Source organism: Hevea brasiliensis, chromosome 17 (assembly GCF_030052815.1).
Source record: "Hevea brasiliensis isolate MT/VB/25A 57/8 chromosome 17, ASM3005281v1, whole genome shotgun sequence".
Lineage (NCBI taxonomy): Eukaryota > Viridiplantae > Streptophyta > Magnoliopsida > Malpighiales > Euphorbiaceae > Hevea > Hevea brasiliensis.
In genome coordinates this window covers 55,820,084-55,839,255 of record NC_079509.1, presented here as the reverse complement: position 1 = coordinate 55,839,255, position 19,172 = coordinate 55,820,084, and the positions used below count along the sequence as shown (strand labels likewise).

The window sequence follows — 19,172 nt, the reverse complement described above, 5'->3', positions numbered from 1 at the left end:
TTTGTGGGGCATAAGCACTAACTATGTTTATTGTTTCTCCTTCTAGAACTAGCTTTACTAGTATAATTCTATCTACTACTCTTTTCACAGCTATTACAGCGTCTTTCAATGTCCTGTCTATGATTATGCCCACTCCGTTCTTGTTTTTCTCCTTTCCGGTAAACTACAGTTTGTACCTTGAATTACCCACTTCCTTGCTTTTCTCTCCTACCCATTTAGTCTCCTGAATGCAAGCAATATTCACCCTTCTCTTTTCCAATGTATCCACAAGCTTCATTAATTTTCCTGTAAGTGATCCAACATTCCAAGTACCAACCCTGATCCTCCTCATGTCCTGTTCCTTCATAGTTGGTCTCCTTCTATGATATCTCCTATTATTTTCTATGTCTATCTTGTGTTCTGTTCCACTATCTGTTCTACTATCTGTCCTTTGGACTAACTTCTTCACCCATACTCGTCCATGATGTGGGAACCCTTGCTCATTTAACACCACACCCGGGTGCTGGCATGGCGCATCACTCTTGATGAATACCCTACACTCTTGCATATTTCTCACTACACCCAGGCTCCAATGTAGCGCGTCGTAAGTAGAGGATGCCCCAAAATTTATATCATTTGAATCCATATCATAAGGTGTGACGAAATTTTTACGCTGGTTGCCACCTATCGTAACTCTCCTCTTTTATCCAGGCTTGGAACCGGCTAAGCGCAAATATATTAAAATCATAAAAAAATAAAATTTTTGTAATTTAAATATTTTTATAATATTATAAATTGAAAAAAAAATACAAAATAATTTTTGGCACCTTAAATACTGTATATTGCTGTTACCAATTTTGATGGGATATAATTGCTCCTAATATTAAAAATTTAGCCTTTTTTAGATAAAATTAAAATATTTAAATATAATTATCGATTAACATAAATATTTGACTTTTTATATCTAATCAGGCATTAATATAACATAAGTTTTTAATTTTATGTTGAGAATTGTCAAAAAAGAATTTAATTATCTTTATTATGCAACTCATATCTCATTTAGATGCATAAAGATAATAAAGTTTAGGGTTGAATTTGAAAATCAAATCATTTAATTTATTAACAAAAAGAAATTACATAAAAAAATACACATATAATAATACTATTCTTGGGTAGCATATACTCCCTGATTTGTAATTTTTTTCCACACAAATCACATTACAAATAATAAAAAAAATTAAAAGAATTGAACACTTTCGTAGTTTATATGTACGTAGTTGTCTCCTCTTCCCTAGTCTAGGACATGCTGCATTCGGGAGGAAGTCCCTGTGGAAACCTCTTAGTATCAGTGCAGTAATTATATATCATGTAATTCTTCTGCACCCATTTCAGCCTCTCTTGACTTGTTGTATCAAATTCCTCCGAAAGCCAAGGTTTGCTGTTGTTAGAAGCTGAAGAATTTTTGCCACAAGAAGATGCACCATTAGACCAAACACAAGCATTCGCATTGAAGTTCCTATAGGAAGCAGTGAATGGAGCATGACTCCAATCTGTCTTCACTAGACCACCCCTTGTAGCCCAGTCATCTGCATTCCACAGACTAGAGTAAATCCTCATCGGTTGATTCTTTGGGAATGGAACACCAATGGACTCCAAGTTCTTGAACTCTCTAATTGGGGTGCCATCAACAGTGAAGCTGGAACAGAAAAGAATCAAAATATTAGTGGATTGATCTTGAATTCTAGGCAAGAAATTAACTGGATTCTTCTTGAATGCTACAGCTTACATGATCCTCTGGGGATTCCATAGAATAGAATAGGTGTGAAAATCTGCAGTTGGGTCAAACCACAAGTAGAATTGTTGCTCTCTGTTGCCTTTGCCTTGGCTAAACACGTTTGTGTGGAGAATGTAAGGATCACCGCTCAAATTCCCCAAGAATTCATAATCTATCTCATCCCAAGTCGACCCTTTTGAAGATAACTGCAAATTCAAACAAAATGTTAGTTAATTATATATAAATATAATTAAAAGATTAACATAAACAGCTATTAATAGGAATCAAGAACTTACATAATAGGCAGTGACAGTTCCAGCAGAGTTGCCAGGCACAAGCTTGAGCTGCATATCAATCTTCCCAAACAGATACTCGTTCTTGGATTGAAATCCAGACCCAGAGGCTTTGTCAAGGTTAAGGGTAAGAAGCTTCCCACTGTCGAGTATCTTAGCCCTGCCATCTCCCCAGGTGATGTCAAAGTCTTGGTAGAAGTTCCCAGCAAATGCAACCGTCAGAGAGCTAATTGTAAGAGAGATCAATAAGAGTATTGAAACTCTTGAAGAAGCCATCGTAATCAGAAATGGGTGTGAGAAAATATATGTTTTGGATTGAAACACAAATTGTTTTGAAGTGGGATGTTGGCATGGCTAGCTGCAGTGGGTTTTATTTATAGTACAAGTTCCCCACAGTGGTTGAGGATTGAAACACAGAATAGTAAATGAGGAGTAACTACGAAGTTTCGATATCAGCTCAGCTGTGCACAGTTGGGTAAAGATTGTGGAAAGCTGGATAAAATCAATGGCAGACAACGCTCAGAAAGAAATTATCACACGCGGTTTTGGTCAGAAAATACAGAGAAGGTAGCTGGAAGAGGCCATGGTTCCATGATCAAACACGAAAGCGTGGGCCTTTTACTTGTTCTTTCTTTTTCCTTTTACCAAAGCCCACCACCACCGACCCCCCATTGAGTCGGTGATAGTACAACCACTCCTCTAATCCAACTAATAAAATTCAAGTAGTTTAATAGAAAAAATTAATTTTTTTTTAGCTCAGTTCAATTCATTATTTGTATAAAAATGATTTTCAATTATTTATATTTTTAATTTGTGTATTTATATTTACACTTTTTTAAAAAAAAAAGTATATTTAAACTTATTAATTTATAAATAATTGAATTTTGCTAATAAAAGAAATAGTTAAATAGTTAAATCGAGGTATGTTAATTAGGTAATTATTAATTCTATTCATTAATTTATAAATAATTGTTTTTTTAATTATGATTAATAATATTTTTAAGCTAAATTATACAGCATAAAAATAAATTTCTTTCTTTTTAAAAAAAAAAATAGATTTCTTTCTTAAACAATTTTCAAAACATATTCCTTCATATTAATTGATAAATTTAAATTTTTAAATAATTTTATAGTGCTAATTACGAATATTTTTTATCAAAAAATATAATTTCATATATTAAATCAGAAATAACATAATTCAAAGCGTAACCATAGATATGCTGGAGAATAGCATGGTAGAGCTCAAGCATCTCATTCTCGTATAGCCTAGGAATGGATTATTAACATCTCATTCGATAGTAGCATCACATCCGTCGAGTTAGAAGCCAACTGGGGAAGCATCTAAATTCAAGCCCCTAAAATTTCAACTAGCAAATCACGTCTAAAACCCTCACTAAGAAGCACAAATCTGCAAGAAAAAAAAATATAAAAACACACTATTCATAACTCTAACTAGAGGTGGGGAGGTATGAGCCACAGTCTAGCTAGTGAGAGCCGTCCCCACTAGGGATGAGCAGAATTCGGTTCAAATCGAAATTTTGAACCGAATTGAGTTAATTCGGTTCAATCGATTTGGTTTTAAAATTTAATCGGTTCGGTTTGATTTTAATTTATAAAAATTTCAATTATTTCGGTTCGGTTCGATTTTGAAGACAAAAAAAATCAGTTAAACCGAACCGAACCGAATAGTGATTTATATAGTCAAATCGAATAGAATCGATTTTTGAATTAATTTATTTTTATGAAAAAATTTATGAATTATATTTAATTATATATATATTAATTGTTTAATTTCATTGATTAATGGTTATTAGGTTCAAACCAAAGTTAAAATTAGACCAAATAACTTGAAAATCAAGTCGAAATTAAAAAATCAATCAAAAATCAAACCGATCGGTTTAAACCGAACTGAACCGAAATAAAGCGGTTCGGTTTGATTCGGTTTTTCACCAATTTCGGTTTAATTCAGTTTCTAAAATTGATGGTTCGATTTTTATAATTTAATTCAATTCGGTTCGATTTGATTCAAACTTTGAACCAATTGCTCACCCCTAGTCCTCACCCATCGGTCATAATCGTTGCTAAAAAATTCCTCTCACTAAATAGAAAGAAAGAGTTCTCTCACTAAAATAAAGAGACAGCTCTCATTTTTACTCTGTGGTAATTACAGAATTAACTTTAATAAAAACAAGCTCTCATTTTTATTAATTTCAAATTTTTAGATATAAGTGAAAATTGATTAAAAAATCGATTATTGTTCAGTCCATACCTCCTAGCTAGTAAGAAAAATAGTACCAATAAAGTGAATTTACCACCAAATTGATGATGCTGCCTTACAATTTGGTGAGGCACTTTATTGTCTTGACAGAAACATCAAAATTCTTTTGAGAATGTGGTCTCTTTCTTGCATTGCCAACTACTAAAATTAAACTTTACATTGGATAAATTTATGAATATAATTACCATAATATAGGTAAAATTTATAAAAAAAAATCTTACGTTTTAGCTTTTTTCTTTTAGTATTTTAGAATTTAAATTTTAATAATGTCACACTTAAACTTTTTATTTTTTATTTTTTAATTATTCTCACATCAATTTTTAAGTGAAATTGTCGGTGAATCAAAGTAGCTGATGCACCATCCGATTTGACAGTTTATGCCATTGTGAAAATTAAAAAATAAAAAGAAAAAGAAAAACTAAGAAAAAACATGAAAATGAAATTTATTTATCTAGTGAAATGTACTCCAAACTAAAGTATATAGTTATCGATTAATGCAATTTATTTATTTTTATAAGAAAAAACATTGACCATCTCAGCATAGATACAGCTCTAACATAAGATTATGACCCACTAGATTATTCTCGCTTAGCGTCAACAAACATAAAAGTGGAACATCATGTTTTTCCCTAGTACATGCGGACTATAACCTTCTCACAACCGGCAATGAAAATCCTCACTGTACAAGAATAATAAAATCCTAAGCATTCTCATTCAGTGTGCTGTGGTGTGTACCTTCGTCTCTACAAGCAATTCGAGTGCAAGGGAAAACAAGTTTCTCTTTCAACCTCCAACTTCTCCATAATATTAAACTGTCATCTCAAACTTTGTCTCAGATGTCACAAACAGATTATTGCCAAAGGATATCAGGAACCAGTGCAAAAAGCAGTAAGGATATCAGGAACCAGGGCAAAATGCAGTCTTTCCCTTTCCTATGTAACTATGGCACACCTTCATCACCATTACAGGAGTATTTCCAGGATGTTTTCTGACACGAACATCCCCCTTACCCAAGTCCGGTGGAGGATTGGTTTTTTTTTTTTTTTTTTTTTTTTTTCAAAGGAATCAGGATAATGTTATTAGGCAGATATTGGGTCTTGTTCAAAGCAAAGGCAGCATGGTTGCTACTGCTGATGATCTCTCAAAGGAGCTGACCTTTCTTTTCAACATTAAAAAGGAAACAATTCTACCCACACCAATGGTTAATGCAAGAGTGACAAATGACACGAACACAGAACCGCATTAAAGTTTTGTACTAGTATAACATTGGCAGATTGAGTCGCCATAACATGTTGAGTTCAAAATAAGTAAAAAAAAAAAAAAATACAGTTACGTTACATGAGAGGAAAAATAACCACCACATAAAATTTCTATGTACTGCATGTAAGTTTCAATTCTTTATGAAGATCTTGACAATAGGGTTTGTTGTGCATTAATCAATGGCAATGATGAGGAAACCGACAGATACGTACATAAGAAAAACAGGGTAAAGAGCAAGAGCCTTTCTTCTTGGGTTGACGGCTGAGCTCATGAATGGATAGGCAGCCCATGAGCTCCAAAACAATGTCACACACACCACCACCACTTTGACTATCACATTATCCTTCAACATACAGATTAGAGCTCCAACGTCTAGAGGGAAGAGACAATAACCAAGAAGGCTCAGACTTTGGAAGAAAATTATGTGTCCACCCTGAAATCGACAAATATGATTATCATGCTTGAATGCTTTTACAATTCCCAAAATATAAACATAATGACATCTGGATATATTAAAAATCTTCCATTCTACACAGCAAAAAAGTTTTAACATCTACAAACCATCCTCACTTGTTTAAAGGGAAAATGCCACCTAAATAAAAATTTAGAAGCTTGTCCACCTAAGTAACTTACAGCATGTGCACATGTGCTTGCATGTGTGCACTCACATGAGAGAGAGAGAGAGAGAGAGAGAGAGAGAAATGCTATTACCAGTAGCAAAACATTCAATGTCAAGATTACAGCGCCAGCTGCAAGTAGCGCAAATGCAACAGCGAAAACTTCAGACTGGGAAATAACATAAAAACTGTCAGGATGCATTTTCTTTTACAATAGAAGGGAAAAAAAAATGAACAATGAACAATATTGAGGGAAGAAAAACACTAAGAGCACCAACAGGGAATGGCTCAGTTGATACTCTTGGAGATGATCCTAGGCAGAGGGTCATCACCTTAAAAAACCTATCCTTTCTCTCAAAAACCAAAGGAAAGGCACAGGAAGTCCAAGTATAAGAAGATAATAAAACAAAATCTAGCAAGCTATTAACATGATAGTAGCATTCCCACCAAAAATGAAGCATGAGAAAGCATGTGTATAGGCACAAAATGAAAGGGAACAAGATCACAAGCAAACACCAAAGAAAGATGAAAGCAATTAAATTCCACTTTATTTGATATATTCTGCATCAGATAGATGTGTCATAGAGCATATAAATGTGAAAGATATGTTATTCATGACATAAGAGCAAGTTTAAATTAACTAATCTAAAATCATTCTTCAATTCAAATGTAGGTCCAATTGGAACCTTCAGTAGTCTTGTTCAATTACATCAGTTCTTTTTTTTTTCCCCTTTATATTGATCATGGAAAAAGGTAAATTTAATTTATTCAGTTATTTATTATTTTATGAATCAAGGTATTTTTGCTAATTTTCAATAATATGATGGAGCTAGAACTTTGCCAGTAACTTGTAAAAGATTTCAGATAATACAAGAATATAGTTTTGGAAATGAAAACCAGTTTGGGAAAAATTTTAAGCTTTCTAGCTCCTTTTTACAATTATTTTAAGCTAATGGATTCTCATGTATTATGTCTAGAAACACTTCTAGACATGAACTGAATACATTGTCTTTCTAAGAATTAAAGACCAAATCATCAACTGATTGAAAACATAAAATAACACTTTCACAACCATCAACCATATCACCATCAATTAGCGTGAAAAATTAAAAGGGCCAAAAGTTTTCTGTTTGAATACTGGTTAGAGTGCTATTTAACAACAAAAAGGAATATCATGTTGCAATTCTAATATCTCAAGTTATCGGCTTTTCTTTGCTTCCAAGTATACCTCCTTAGTTAACTTACCCATATGTTATCCATCAATACTCAAACTAGCAGCAGTCTTTGGAGCCTCAAATGATTTAATGATATTGCTTGTTTTCTTAATGCTTTCCTCAATCAGTAATGATCACCCTCCTAGCAATGGTGAAGCAAAAAATTTGAAAACCAATCCAGAAAATTGGTTGACCTAGCTAATAGTTAGGTTACAGTTTTTAGTTTAAAAAATAGTTAACCAAATCAGGTCAAGTGAGTGAAATTCTCTGACCCATAAATTGGGGATAACAATCAACAAAGGTTTTTATGTTGAGTTTGGGATTGCCTCCATTAAAATGGTTTAAGCCAATTTGGCTTGGCTTCCCCTTACTACATATTTTCTTAATTTTTCTATTTTGTTTTCAATGGGGGACATCCAACACCCACCCCTCAAATACAATTAGACTAGACTCAACTTTATAGGTCTAGTTGTCACTTGCACTGAGCACAGTGACCCATCCACTGAAGTCTGGCCTCTTTTTTTTTTTTTGGTTTGGCTCAACTGTATGGGTCTAGTTCTTTTTTACTAGCCCATGGATTCACCTAGGTCTAGCTCACTACGACACTGCCAATCATGCTGCAAGTCACAAAACGTAACTTGCTCTAATAAAATGTGAAATTCTCTAGCTTGAAAACTGCGGATGACAATTAGCAAAGGTTTTTCTGTTGAGCTTAGAGTTACCTCTATCCAAATGACATAAGCTAATTTGCCTTGGTTTCCCCTTGTTATATATTTTCTTGATTTTTCTTGTTTGTTTTCAATGTGAGGCATTCAACACTCTCCCCTCAATTGCAACTGAACTAGACTCAACTTTATATGTCCAGTTGTCACTTTCACTACATGCAGCGGCCTATCCACTAGAGTTTGGCCTCTTCCATTTCTTTTTTTAGGCTCAGCTCTACGGTCTAGTTCTTTTTTACTAGCCCATGGATTCACATGGATCAGGCTCGCTGCGGCAAGTGCATTACAAATAATAATCAATAAGTTTTGTCAAGCAATAGTGAGATGAAAGAGAGAGAGAAATACTAATTTGATCAGTTGTTCAATGTGAGCCATGAGAATGACTTTAGAGACCTTATTGTTCATTTGACAAAGAAGAACCTTAACTACACTCATAGAATCACATTTGTTGAAGTTAACGAGACCATAAAGAATATGAAAATGGGGAGAGCTTACAGCCCAGATAATATCCCTATAGTATGGAAGTGCCTTGGGAAGGTTTGAGTAGCTTGGCTAACCAAACTATTCTACAGTATACTAAAATCTAGAAAGATGCCAAATGAGTGGAGGAAGAACAATTTGGTTTCTATCTTAAGATTAAAGTAAACATCCAAAGTTGTACAAGCTATCGTGGAATTAAACCGATAAATCACATGATAAACCTATAGGAAAGAGTGATTTGTCGTAGACTTAGGAATATTACTAAGGTATCTGAGAATCAATTTGGTTTTATGCCTAGTAGATCTACCACAGAGCCTATCTTTCTGTTAAGAATATTAGTAAAAATTTATAAGAAGAAAAATCTCCAAATGGAATTTATTAACCTAGAAAAGGTATATTATAGAGTATTGAGGTTGTATTGGAGAAGAAAGGTATGTTGGAGAAGAAAGGAGTTCATCTCAAATACATGAATGTCATTTATCAAAAGATTTACAACTTTTAGATATTGATGCAGAATTGATTTCAAAAAGAATTGAATGGTGAACAATGATCCAAATAGCTGAACTCAAATAGTTTGAGATTAAAACTTAGATGTTGTTGTTGCGTTGTAGTTAACCAAATCAAAATGTATCTATATATTTCTAACAGTTTTTTTATTTTCAAACATGAACACCAACGAAATTGTACTTTAACCTTTCAATATGCAATACAATTAGTTTAGAAAATTACTAGATAATGGCAACCAAGACATATATGTTTTTATAAATTTTACAATAATAGCAATATTATTGAAATTTTAATTTATGCTAAAAGTCATTATTAAAAGTAAATTCCAGTTTAAATTAATTACAAGACTATAGCTCCTTAGTCCTTACTAAGCAAGAAGACTCAATTTCTTGACAGACCATTTTGTCACTAACAAAAATAAAAAATATATAATCAACCTAAGTGGAAAAAAAATGATAACACTAGTTAAATGCTCGTCAATTAACCAATGACTACAGTTCTATTCACAAAAAACTTCATAGTATGGACAACAAGATAACCATAGTGATGCCCACCCTTTACAAAATGTGTCTACTTGTATAGGCATAAATAGAGTCCTATTCCACAGATAAATTCCAAACGGAACCAAGAAATGAAAATGCAAATGAAGTTTCAAACCCAAGTCTAGAACTCCAGATCTAAAAGGACTAACTCATATCTAACAAAATCCTCAATTTAAGATTAGATAAGAAGCTAAAGCAAACATAGAAAGCCTAAGGAAAACTATAATCGGGTTGATTAACATTAACAGCAATACTAATGAGCAGATAATCCAATCCTCAATGGACATATTCTACCAACATATGTCAGAGACTATAATCATTGCGCATGGCATGAAGAGCTCTAAGCTACCCAAAACAATGTTGAGAAATTACTGAGACAATTAAATAAAACTGAAACATATTGCTAAAACAAAATCCCAATGCTTGCAACCCAAATTCAAGACTGTAGACATTCATAAAGAAATGTGAAACTATAGGGTTAACAGGCATAAGGATTTAAAACTACACAAAGGAAAGAGAGAAATAGCCTGCAATAGCAAGGATAGGAAAAATTAATAAAGGGCAAGCTCGCATTTAAGCTGCAGCAGGCAACCAGCTATTACTATTATAGTTTTGTTCAGATTAGACGTGGATGATGAAAGTGGACACTACAAAACACAGACTTAACGCAGACACACACACACACACACACAAAGAGTGCCACACTAATCTTTTTCTAATCACAAGAATATAAGAAGCAGAATCAGATTTTGTAAACAGAAAGAAACAAAATCAGAGTCACCTTCTTCACAGAAGCAGACCATGAGAGAGTGAGCCCCAGAAACACGATGAAGAAAAATGGGCCCCAAAGATCCCAATCCCTCAAAGCCTTCCCGGGATCTTCTCTATACGGGTTAGGAAACACCACAAGCTTCAAATTACTCACGATCCTCGACAGATCTCTCTTAACCGTATCCCACACAGGTTCCGTCAACGTATTCGGAGGCGACCCAAATCCAGACACACCAATATTCGAATGTGAGTTGCCAGGCGGCGGGGGCGGAGCCGCTGGTACAGATGGGACAGACGACGGTTTCTGAGCTGACGGTGGCAATGGAGGGAGATTCGACTGAATAAATGGAGAGGAAGAGACAGGGATACGTGGCGGGCTGGGCGGACGGGCCGGTAGGACAGTTGCCGGGGCGGATTGAACGCTGGCGTTGATTAGGTTCTCGATCTCGTCGATGTCGGATTGGGAGGATGCGTGGAGAGGGATTGTGTCGCTGTGCGACATTTTTCGTTGTTCTGGTAAAAGTTTGTTTAATCTTTTTTCTCGAGAAAGTGATAGAAAATTGATGGATCTTTTGAGGATTGGAGTCGGGTATCTGCAGAACGAAGAGCGAAATCCCAGAGAAAAGAGGGTTTAAGTTAGGTTGATTTATTTTCTGTTTACGACTCATGAGCACTTCAAACGTCGCCGTTTAAAAAATTGACGGAAATGAAAAGAAGGTTAAAAGGTAAAATTCAAATGTTACCGTTAAGAAAGTAATTATTCTAACACATAAACAACAACCCTTTTAGCTCCAAGTTTCTCAAAGAGAAATTTCTAAATTGATTGTCTAATTTCATGAAATGCACAAATAACAAAAATCAAACACACAAAGGAAAAAATAGAATTAATCACAAATAAGAGAAAGAGAATTCAAATTCTACAATAAACAAATTTATCAATAAATCCCAACTATGCAATAAATAAATTAATCTTGCGTTGAAATGGAGAATTTAAATAGTAAGATTTGAATTTGAAAAAATTATAGATTTTCTTTAATTAATTAAAGTCATTGATTTAAATTATATTAAACTCATAAAATTTATAATGATATAAATAAATTATTTTATTTTTGATTGCTCTAAAAATAATATATGATATAATTAATATATAAAATTTATTTATAAAATATAATTAATTATAATTTTTTTAAAAGTTAATTTTATAAAATAAATAAATTTTAAATATTAGATAATAATTCGAAGTATTTAACTAAAGTAGGTTAATACATATGCATGCTAAAATCCACATACTTCCACAATTTTCTAGGCTTTCTAAAAAAGCTCGCATAGCTCGACAATATAATCTAAAGTCCAATTAGAGATTTCTTTGAGATTGCTTCGCCATTTCTTTGTCTTTCTTTCATTAGGTATTCTTGACAAAATACTCAAATAGAAAGATGGAAAAGAAATTTGTAAGCTTCTTCTTTATTGGCTGTATTTTGATTTTGGAGATGGCTCAATTGCCAGAAGCTATTACAAATATAAGTGCATGTTATGTGTCATGTATGAACGCCTGTGAACAAGAACATTAGGCAATTATATGCGATTTCATACGCATGCAATGATACGATTATGTTCCACTCCAAGTTAACGCAACTGCCCAGTTCAAGCTCACCACCGCAGGTTGGGAGGGCTCTTGCCTTTTCTCTTGTTCTAGGTGATTTTTTGAGACTCAATGTCTCTCTCCTGTTGAGTTATCGCAGGCCATTTTTTGCCCTTTCTAGGTAGGGGATGGCCTCTTCTCCTTTGCACGGACATGGGTTAACCATCATCCATTTGTATTTTTTTTCCAGCTCTTTGTAGGGGGGTGGGGGGTGTTGAATTAATTTTTTAATTTCTCTTATTTATTTTACACGTGCTTTAACTTTGGTTGTCCTAGTCTTTAGCTTATGCAACAGCTGTCATTTGATTTTGTTAAGTAGTTAAGTAGTTGAAGGACTTAGTGGTGTCCATCTTTTACGCTTTTATTGTTACAAAAGCTCTATTTAAAAGGAGCTCAGTTAATGTAATGAGTGTGTGTTTTTTGAATTGAATAAAGACAGTTTTTCTCCACTTTGTTCAAAGTTTTTATCAAGGTATCGAGCCCTGGTCAAAAAGGGCGTAAAAGAGTGCTTAAAAAGTGAAACACGTGAGTTTGGAGAGAAAACAAAACTAAAGCAATGACTTTATTTTTCCATGGCTTCAGATTCTAATTTTGTGCAGGCAGCGATTCCTCGTTTTGATGGTCACTATGATCATTGGAGCATGTTGATGGAAAATTTTCTGAGATCGAAGGAGTACTGACAAATCGTTTCAATTGGAATTCCAGAATCAGCAGATGGAGCAACTCTAACGGATGTGCAGAAAATAGAAATTGAAGGGCTGAAATTAAAGGATTTCAAAGCAAAGAATTACTTGTTCCAAGCCATTGATCGTTCCATTTTGGAAACTATCATATGCAAAGATACTTCCAAACAAATTTGGGACTCAATGAAAAAGAAATATGCAGGTTCAGCAAGAGTAAAGCGAGCACAGCTTCAAGCCTTGAAACGGGATTTTGAAATCCTACAAATGAAGGATGGTGAGTCCATTACTAGTTATATTGCAAGAACCATGGAGATAAGTAATAAAATGAGGTTTCATGGTGAAAAAATGGAAGATGTGGCCATTGTAGAGAAGATTCTGCGTACTCTGACACCGAAGTTTGATTATGTTGTCTGCTAAATTGAAGAATCAAAGGACATCGATGTGCTTTCTCTTGATGAATTACAAAGCTCCTTGCTAGTCCATGAGCAGAAAATGAACCGAAGTTCTATCACAGAGGAGCAAGCTTTGAAGGCCTCTACCTTTATTCATTCCTCAAATTCAAGAGGGAGGGGTAGAGGTAGAGGAAGAGGAAGGGGAGATCGAGGCAATGGAAACATCAGCAGGCATTTTAATTCTAAAGGTGATGATGATCAAAACAGAAGTAGAGGTCGAGATCAACAATTTGACAAATCAAAAATTGAGTGCTTCAGATGTCATAAGTTTGGTCATTACCGTTCTGAATGTCGTACGAAACTATCCAATGACAAAGAAAAGGGAGAGAAATCAAATTTTACTGAAAATAATGAAGAAGAAACTTTGTTGATGGCTGTTCAAGCAAATGAAAAATCTGAGTTAGATATTTGGTATGTGGATACAGGCTGCAGCAACCACATGTGTGGAAGTAAGTCATTCTTTTCTCATTTAAATGAAGATTTTCATTCTACAGTACGTTTTGGTGATTGTTCTACTGTGAATGTGTTGGGAAAGGGTAATGTTAAGATTAGAACCAAGAATGGTTTTGTTGAAACAATTACTAATGTACTTTATGTTCCTAACTTAAAAAGCAATTTATTAAGTGCGGGACAATTGCAAGAAAAGGGTTATGTAATCACTTTGAAAAATGGTGCCTGTGAGATATATGACCCTAAGAGAGGAGCTATTGCTATAGTTCCAATGAATTCAAACAGGTTGTTCCCTTTGAAGATTGAAAGTATTCATTCTTGCTTGATGGTTGAAGTGAAAGATCCTTCTTGGCTATGGCATTTTCGCTATGGTCACCTGAGTTTTGGCGGACTAAAGACTCTCCAACAGAAAAACATGGTGACTAGACTTCCTCAAATTGTTGCTCCTTCTAAAGTCTGTGAAGAATGTGTTGTTGGCAAACAACATCGTTCTAAATTCCCTCAAGGAAAATCATGGAGAGCAAAGAATGTTTTGGAGCTGATTCACTCTGACATTTGTGGACCAATAAAACCATCTTCAAATGGAGGTAAAAGATATTTAATTACTTTCATTGATGATTTTCTACAGGAAAAGTCAGAAGCTTTTCGTGCATTTAAGAGTTTCAAGGCGTATGTAGAAAATGAGGCTGGAAAGACAATCAAAACTCTTCGCACTGATCGCGGTGGAGAATATTGCTCGAAAGAATTTGAAGTTTTTTGTCAAGCCCATGGCACACGAAGAGAGCTAACAACTGCTTATACACCACAACAAAATGGTGTATCGGAGAGGAAAAACAGAACCATTCTTAATATGGTTAGAAGCTTGTTAGCAAGGGGAAGAGTTCCAAAAGTCTTTTGGCCTGAAGCTGTAAAATGGAGTGTTCACATCTTAAATAGAAGTCCTACATTTCTTGTCCAAAATCGACACGGAGGAGGCTTGGAGTGGGCGAAAACCTGCTGTAGATTACTTTCGAATTTTTGGTTGTATTGCTTTTGCACGTGTTCCAGATGAGAAAAGAAAGAAACTTGACGATAGGAGTGAAAAATGTGTGTTTCTTGGTGTTAGTGACACATCTAAAGCATACAAGTTGTTCAACCCGTTGATAGAAAAGATAGTGACCAGCAGAGACGTTGTTTTTTACGAAGAAAATACTTGGGATTGGAGTGGGCAGCAGCCAACTCCAATTATTTTTGACAAAGAAGTTGAAGAAGAGGTGCAGCCAACTGAAAGTTCATCAAACATTGCTCCAACTGGTGAAGAAACTCCAAAAAGTTCTGAAATTCTACCAACAATAACAAGTGCATAAGCTGAATCAGCTGAATCTACTCGCACTCGAAAAAGGCCTGCATGGATGAAGGACTATGAGGTAACTGGAGTTAATTTTAATGAGGATTTGGTCAGTCACTTTGCTTTGTATGCAGATTGTGATCCTGTAACTTTTGAACATGCTATCAAAGAGTCAAAATGGAGGAAGGCAATGGATAATGAGATTGCAGCCATTGAAAAAAATAATACTTGGGAGTTAGTTGAACTTCCAAAAGACCAAAAATCCATCGGAGTGAAGTGGGTTTACAAAACAAAGCTAAACGAGAGAGGAGAAGTTGATAAACTTAAAGCGCGCTTAGTAGCTAAAGGCTACAAGCAGGAGTTTGGGATTGATTATACTGAAGTTTTTGCTCTAGTTGCAAGGCATGACACAATTAGAATGGTAATTGCATTGGCAGCTCAAAATTCATGGCCAATCTTTCAATTGGATGTCAAATCCGCTTTCTTACATGGAGATCTCAAGGAGCAGGTATTTATCGATCAACCCCCTGGTTATATTAAGGTTGGACATGAGCATAAAGTGTATAAACTAAAAAAGGCATTGTATGGTTTGAAACAAGCCCCACGGGCTTGGTATGGTCGAATTGAAGCCTATTTCTTGAAAGAAGGTTTTCACAAATGCCCCTATGAACATACATTTTTTATGAAATTGGAGAATGATGGGAGGGTGCTCATGGTCTGTCTCTATGTAGATGATTTAATTTACACTGGTAATGACAAGGGCATGATTGATAAGTTTAAAGAGTCTATGATGAATGAGTTTGATATGAGTAATCTTGGAATGATGCGTTATTTTCTTGGTATAGAAGTGACTCAATCTGCAGGTGGCATTTTTATTTCTCAAGAAAAGTATGTAGAAGAAGTCCTAGACAGATTTCAAATGAAAAATTACAACTCTGCGAGTACTCCAATGGATACAGGAATGAAACTTGTCAAAGATCCTGCAGGAAAGAGTGTTGACAGCACACTTTACAAACAGATTGTTGGTAGCTTGATGTATGTAACCACTACAAGGCCAGACATTATGTATGCTGTGAGTAAAATAAGTAGATACATGGAAAATCCAAAAGAAATGCATCTTATTGCTGCAAAAAGAATTCTGAGATACTTGCAAGGTACTTCTAAATTTGGGTTGTTCTATGGGAATTGTGAATCAAGTCTAGTTGGATTTACTGACAGCGATTATGCCGGAGATTTAGATGATAGAAAAAGTACATCTGGTTATGTGTTTATGATGGGGACATCAGCAATTTCATGGTCTTCAAAGAAGCAATCAATTGTAACGTTGTCAACAACAGAAGCAGAGTTTGTAGCTGCTGCAGCGTGTGCTTGTCATGCAATCTGGTTGCGAAAAATTATGGCAGAACTTTAGTACAAGCACGAAGGACCTACTCCTATATATTGTGATAATGGATCAGCAATTAAGCTATCTAAGAATCCCGTTCTACATGGGAGAAGCAAACACATAGATGTGAGGTTTCACTTTTCTAAGGGATCTTACAAAAGAAGGAGTCCTTGATCTCATCTATTGCAGAAGTGAAGACCAAGTAGCTGACATTTTGACAAAACCTTTGAAGTTGCCTGCATTTCAGAAGCTAAGAAAAATGCTCGGTGTCTGCACTTTAAACTGATAGTTTGCAAACTTTCAGTTTAAGGGAGGGATTGTTGAATTAATTTTTTAATTTCTCTTATTTATTTTACACGTGCTTTAACTTTGGTTGTCCTAGTCTTTAGCTTATGCAACAACTGTCATTTGATTTGTTAAGTAGTTAAGTAGTGGAAGGACTTAGTGGTGTCTATCTTTTACGCTTTTATTGTTACAAAAGCTCTATTTAAAAGGAGCTCAGTTAATGTAATGAGTGTGTGTTTTTTGAATTGAATAAAGACAGTTTTTCTCCACTTTGTTCAAAGTTTTTTATCAAGGGGGAGGGGGCGGGCGGGGAAGGTAGGTAATTGTTTTAAGGGATGATGGTATCTCAGGGGTCCTCAATCGACTTTGCCCTTATGGCTGACCTCCAAGGGATGTTGCCATTCAGAGCTCTGCCTCTTCACCCTCTTTGAGTTGCTTGCTTAGCCTGCGATGCATTATTTGAGTTATATGGTCTACTACTATGGAGAATCCTTATCTTGATCTTGTTATTTTGTGGGGAATATGACTAGGTTATGGCTCTCCTGGGATTTCATCAGGTCTCAGTGTCATTTCTTATCCTTTGGGTTGAAGAGCTATGCCCCTGAGCTTCTCTTGGTTTGCTTTTCCTTCGCTGCGGTGCTACAATAAGAAGATTCGGATCTGCACTGGTTTCTTTCGGGTTGCCCAAATAGAGTAGGGCTCTCTTGTAATTGGGCTTGGGTCTTTTTTTTTTTAGTCTTTATGCTATAGACTGGGCTCTTTTTAACTTAAAGTTGTATAACAAAAAATCTATCTATTGATTTAAAAAAAAAAAAAAAGTTGACGCCAACAGTATGCATATAATTATGTTATTACACTACTAGCATAATATACATATTATGCATAGATAATTTATAATTTTTAATTATATTCTACATTAAATAAATTATTATTATTAAATTAATTTTTAATTAAAATTTCTCTATTATTTAATTTAATTTGAATGAATTTTTATCTATTATAAAAATATATTTTTAATTAATTTATAATATAATTAATTGAAATACCTACTTAATTCTTTTTATACATATGTTAAAGGTAGTTTCTATTATTACTTAGTTTAAAATATAATAAAATTACTTTATTTAAAAAATAATTTAAATTTTATGAAATTTTTATATTTTATCTCATAATTTATTTATTGATATTTATTTTTTTAGATTATAAAAAATATATTATATTAATGAAAAAATAATGTTATTTAAAAATATATATAAATATAATATTTTTTGTTATTATTATAATAAAAAATATATTAAATTACTAATAATGAATTGAATTATTTAATTTTAATAATAATGAAAAATTAGAACATTATTATTAATTAAAAATATCATTTGATTATATTATTTTTTAAAAATACAATACCTTTAAATTTTATAAAGTGAAAATTTTTTCTATTAATCTGATATATTTTTTGTGAAATAATTTTTTTTGTAAATTGCTATCATTTTACATAAATTTGTTATATAAAATAAATACATTTTATAAAAATTAAAATTTTAAAATATCATTATTTTTTATTAATATAATAAATGTTAAAAAATATATAATATTTTTCAAAAGATAGATCTCATAATTTTAATATTATACCTTTAATTTTTTTAATCATCTTTATTTGTAGCTAAATTATTGATGTAATAATATTTGTAATATATTTTTGAAATTTTACTTTTATATAAAAATATAGTTGAAAGATAATTTATGCATAAAAATTTAGGTATTTAATTAAAATTTGAAAATAATTTAGTTGAAAATTAATGATAATAAAATACAGATGATCAAAATATTAGTTATAATTACATTTGATATTATAATAAAATAAAATATTAAAAAGTTTAATAAATATTAAATAAAAAATTAGTAATTAAATAAGTATTTATTAAATATATTTAAATAAATCAATTTTTGATAATGATAACTAATAACTTTTAAAATAAATAATAAAAAAATAGAGTAAATCAAAAAAAGATTTGAAAGTACTTAAGTGAAATGAAAATACTTGATGAGAGGAGAGTGATTAATATATATATATAATATTTCATGTGATATATTATATATAGACAAATAAATAGAAACTATTTAAATAAAAAATTAATTTTATAATTAAATATTATTGAATTGAAACGGTACCAAAAGTATTTAAATTCAATTTTTATAATAGTAAAATATTTCATATTTACTTGACTTATTTAATTTAGTAGCCATAAGTTAACCTAATGATAATAATAATAATAATAATAATAATAATAATAATAATAATAATAAGTATTAATTAATCTAGAGAAAGTGAAATAAAAAGAATATTAAATTATTAATATATATATATATATACTCATTATAAATAAGTCAAACATATATATTTTTTTTATAACTTTTTATGTAAACTGTACTTTTTATCTCTTAAATTTTTTAATAAAAATAAAAGAAAATATAACAATATAATAAAATATTTATTAAAGAAATGAAATAA

General features: G+C 32.8%; 2 protein-coding genes across 2 annotated transcripts; both read right to left on the bottom strand.

Moving 5' to 3' along the window:
* Positions 1 to 1,068: 1,068 nt before the first annotated feature.
* Positions 1,069 to 2,411, bottom strand: LOC110646004 (probable xyloglucan endotransglucosylase/hydrolase protein 23). Its single transcript, XM_021799289.2, has 3 exons — positions 2,050 to 2,411; positions 1,766 to 1,959; positions 1,069 to 1,675 (listed from the first exon to the last, which is right to left on the bottom strand). The coding sequence occupies exons 1-3, from the start codon at positions 2,320 to 2,322 to the stop codon at positions 1,276 to 1,278; spliced, it is 867 nt and encodes a 288-aa protein (XP_021654981.2). The 5' UTR covers positions 2,323 to 2,411; the 3' UTR covers positions 1,069 to 1,275.
* A 3,134-nt stretch (positions 2,412 to 5,545) lies between these two features.
* On the bottom strand, positions 5,546 to 11,097 carry LOC110646013 (protein YIP4b). The gene is made up of 3 exons (XM_021799300.2): positions 10,448 to 11,097; positions 6,296 to 6,370; positions 5,546 to 6,017 (listed from the first exon to the last, which is right to left on the bottom strand). Exons 1-3 carry the CDS (start codon positions 10,937 to 10,939, stop codon positions 5,757 to 5,759), a joined length of 828 nt encoding a protein of 275 aa, XP_021654992.2. The 5' UTR covers positions 10,940 to 11,097; the 3' UTR covers positions 5,546 to 5,756.
* Between the last annotated feature and the right edge of the window lie 8,075 nt (positions 11,098 to 19,172).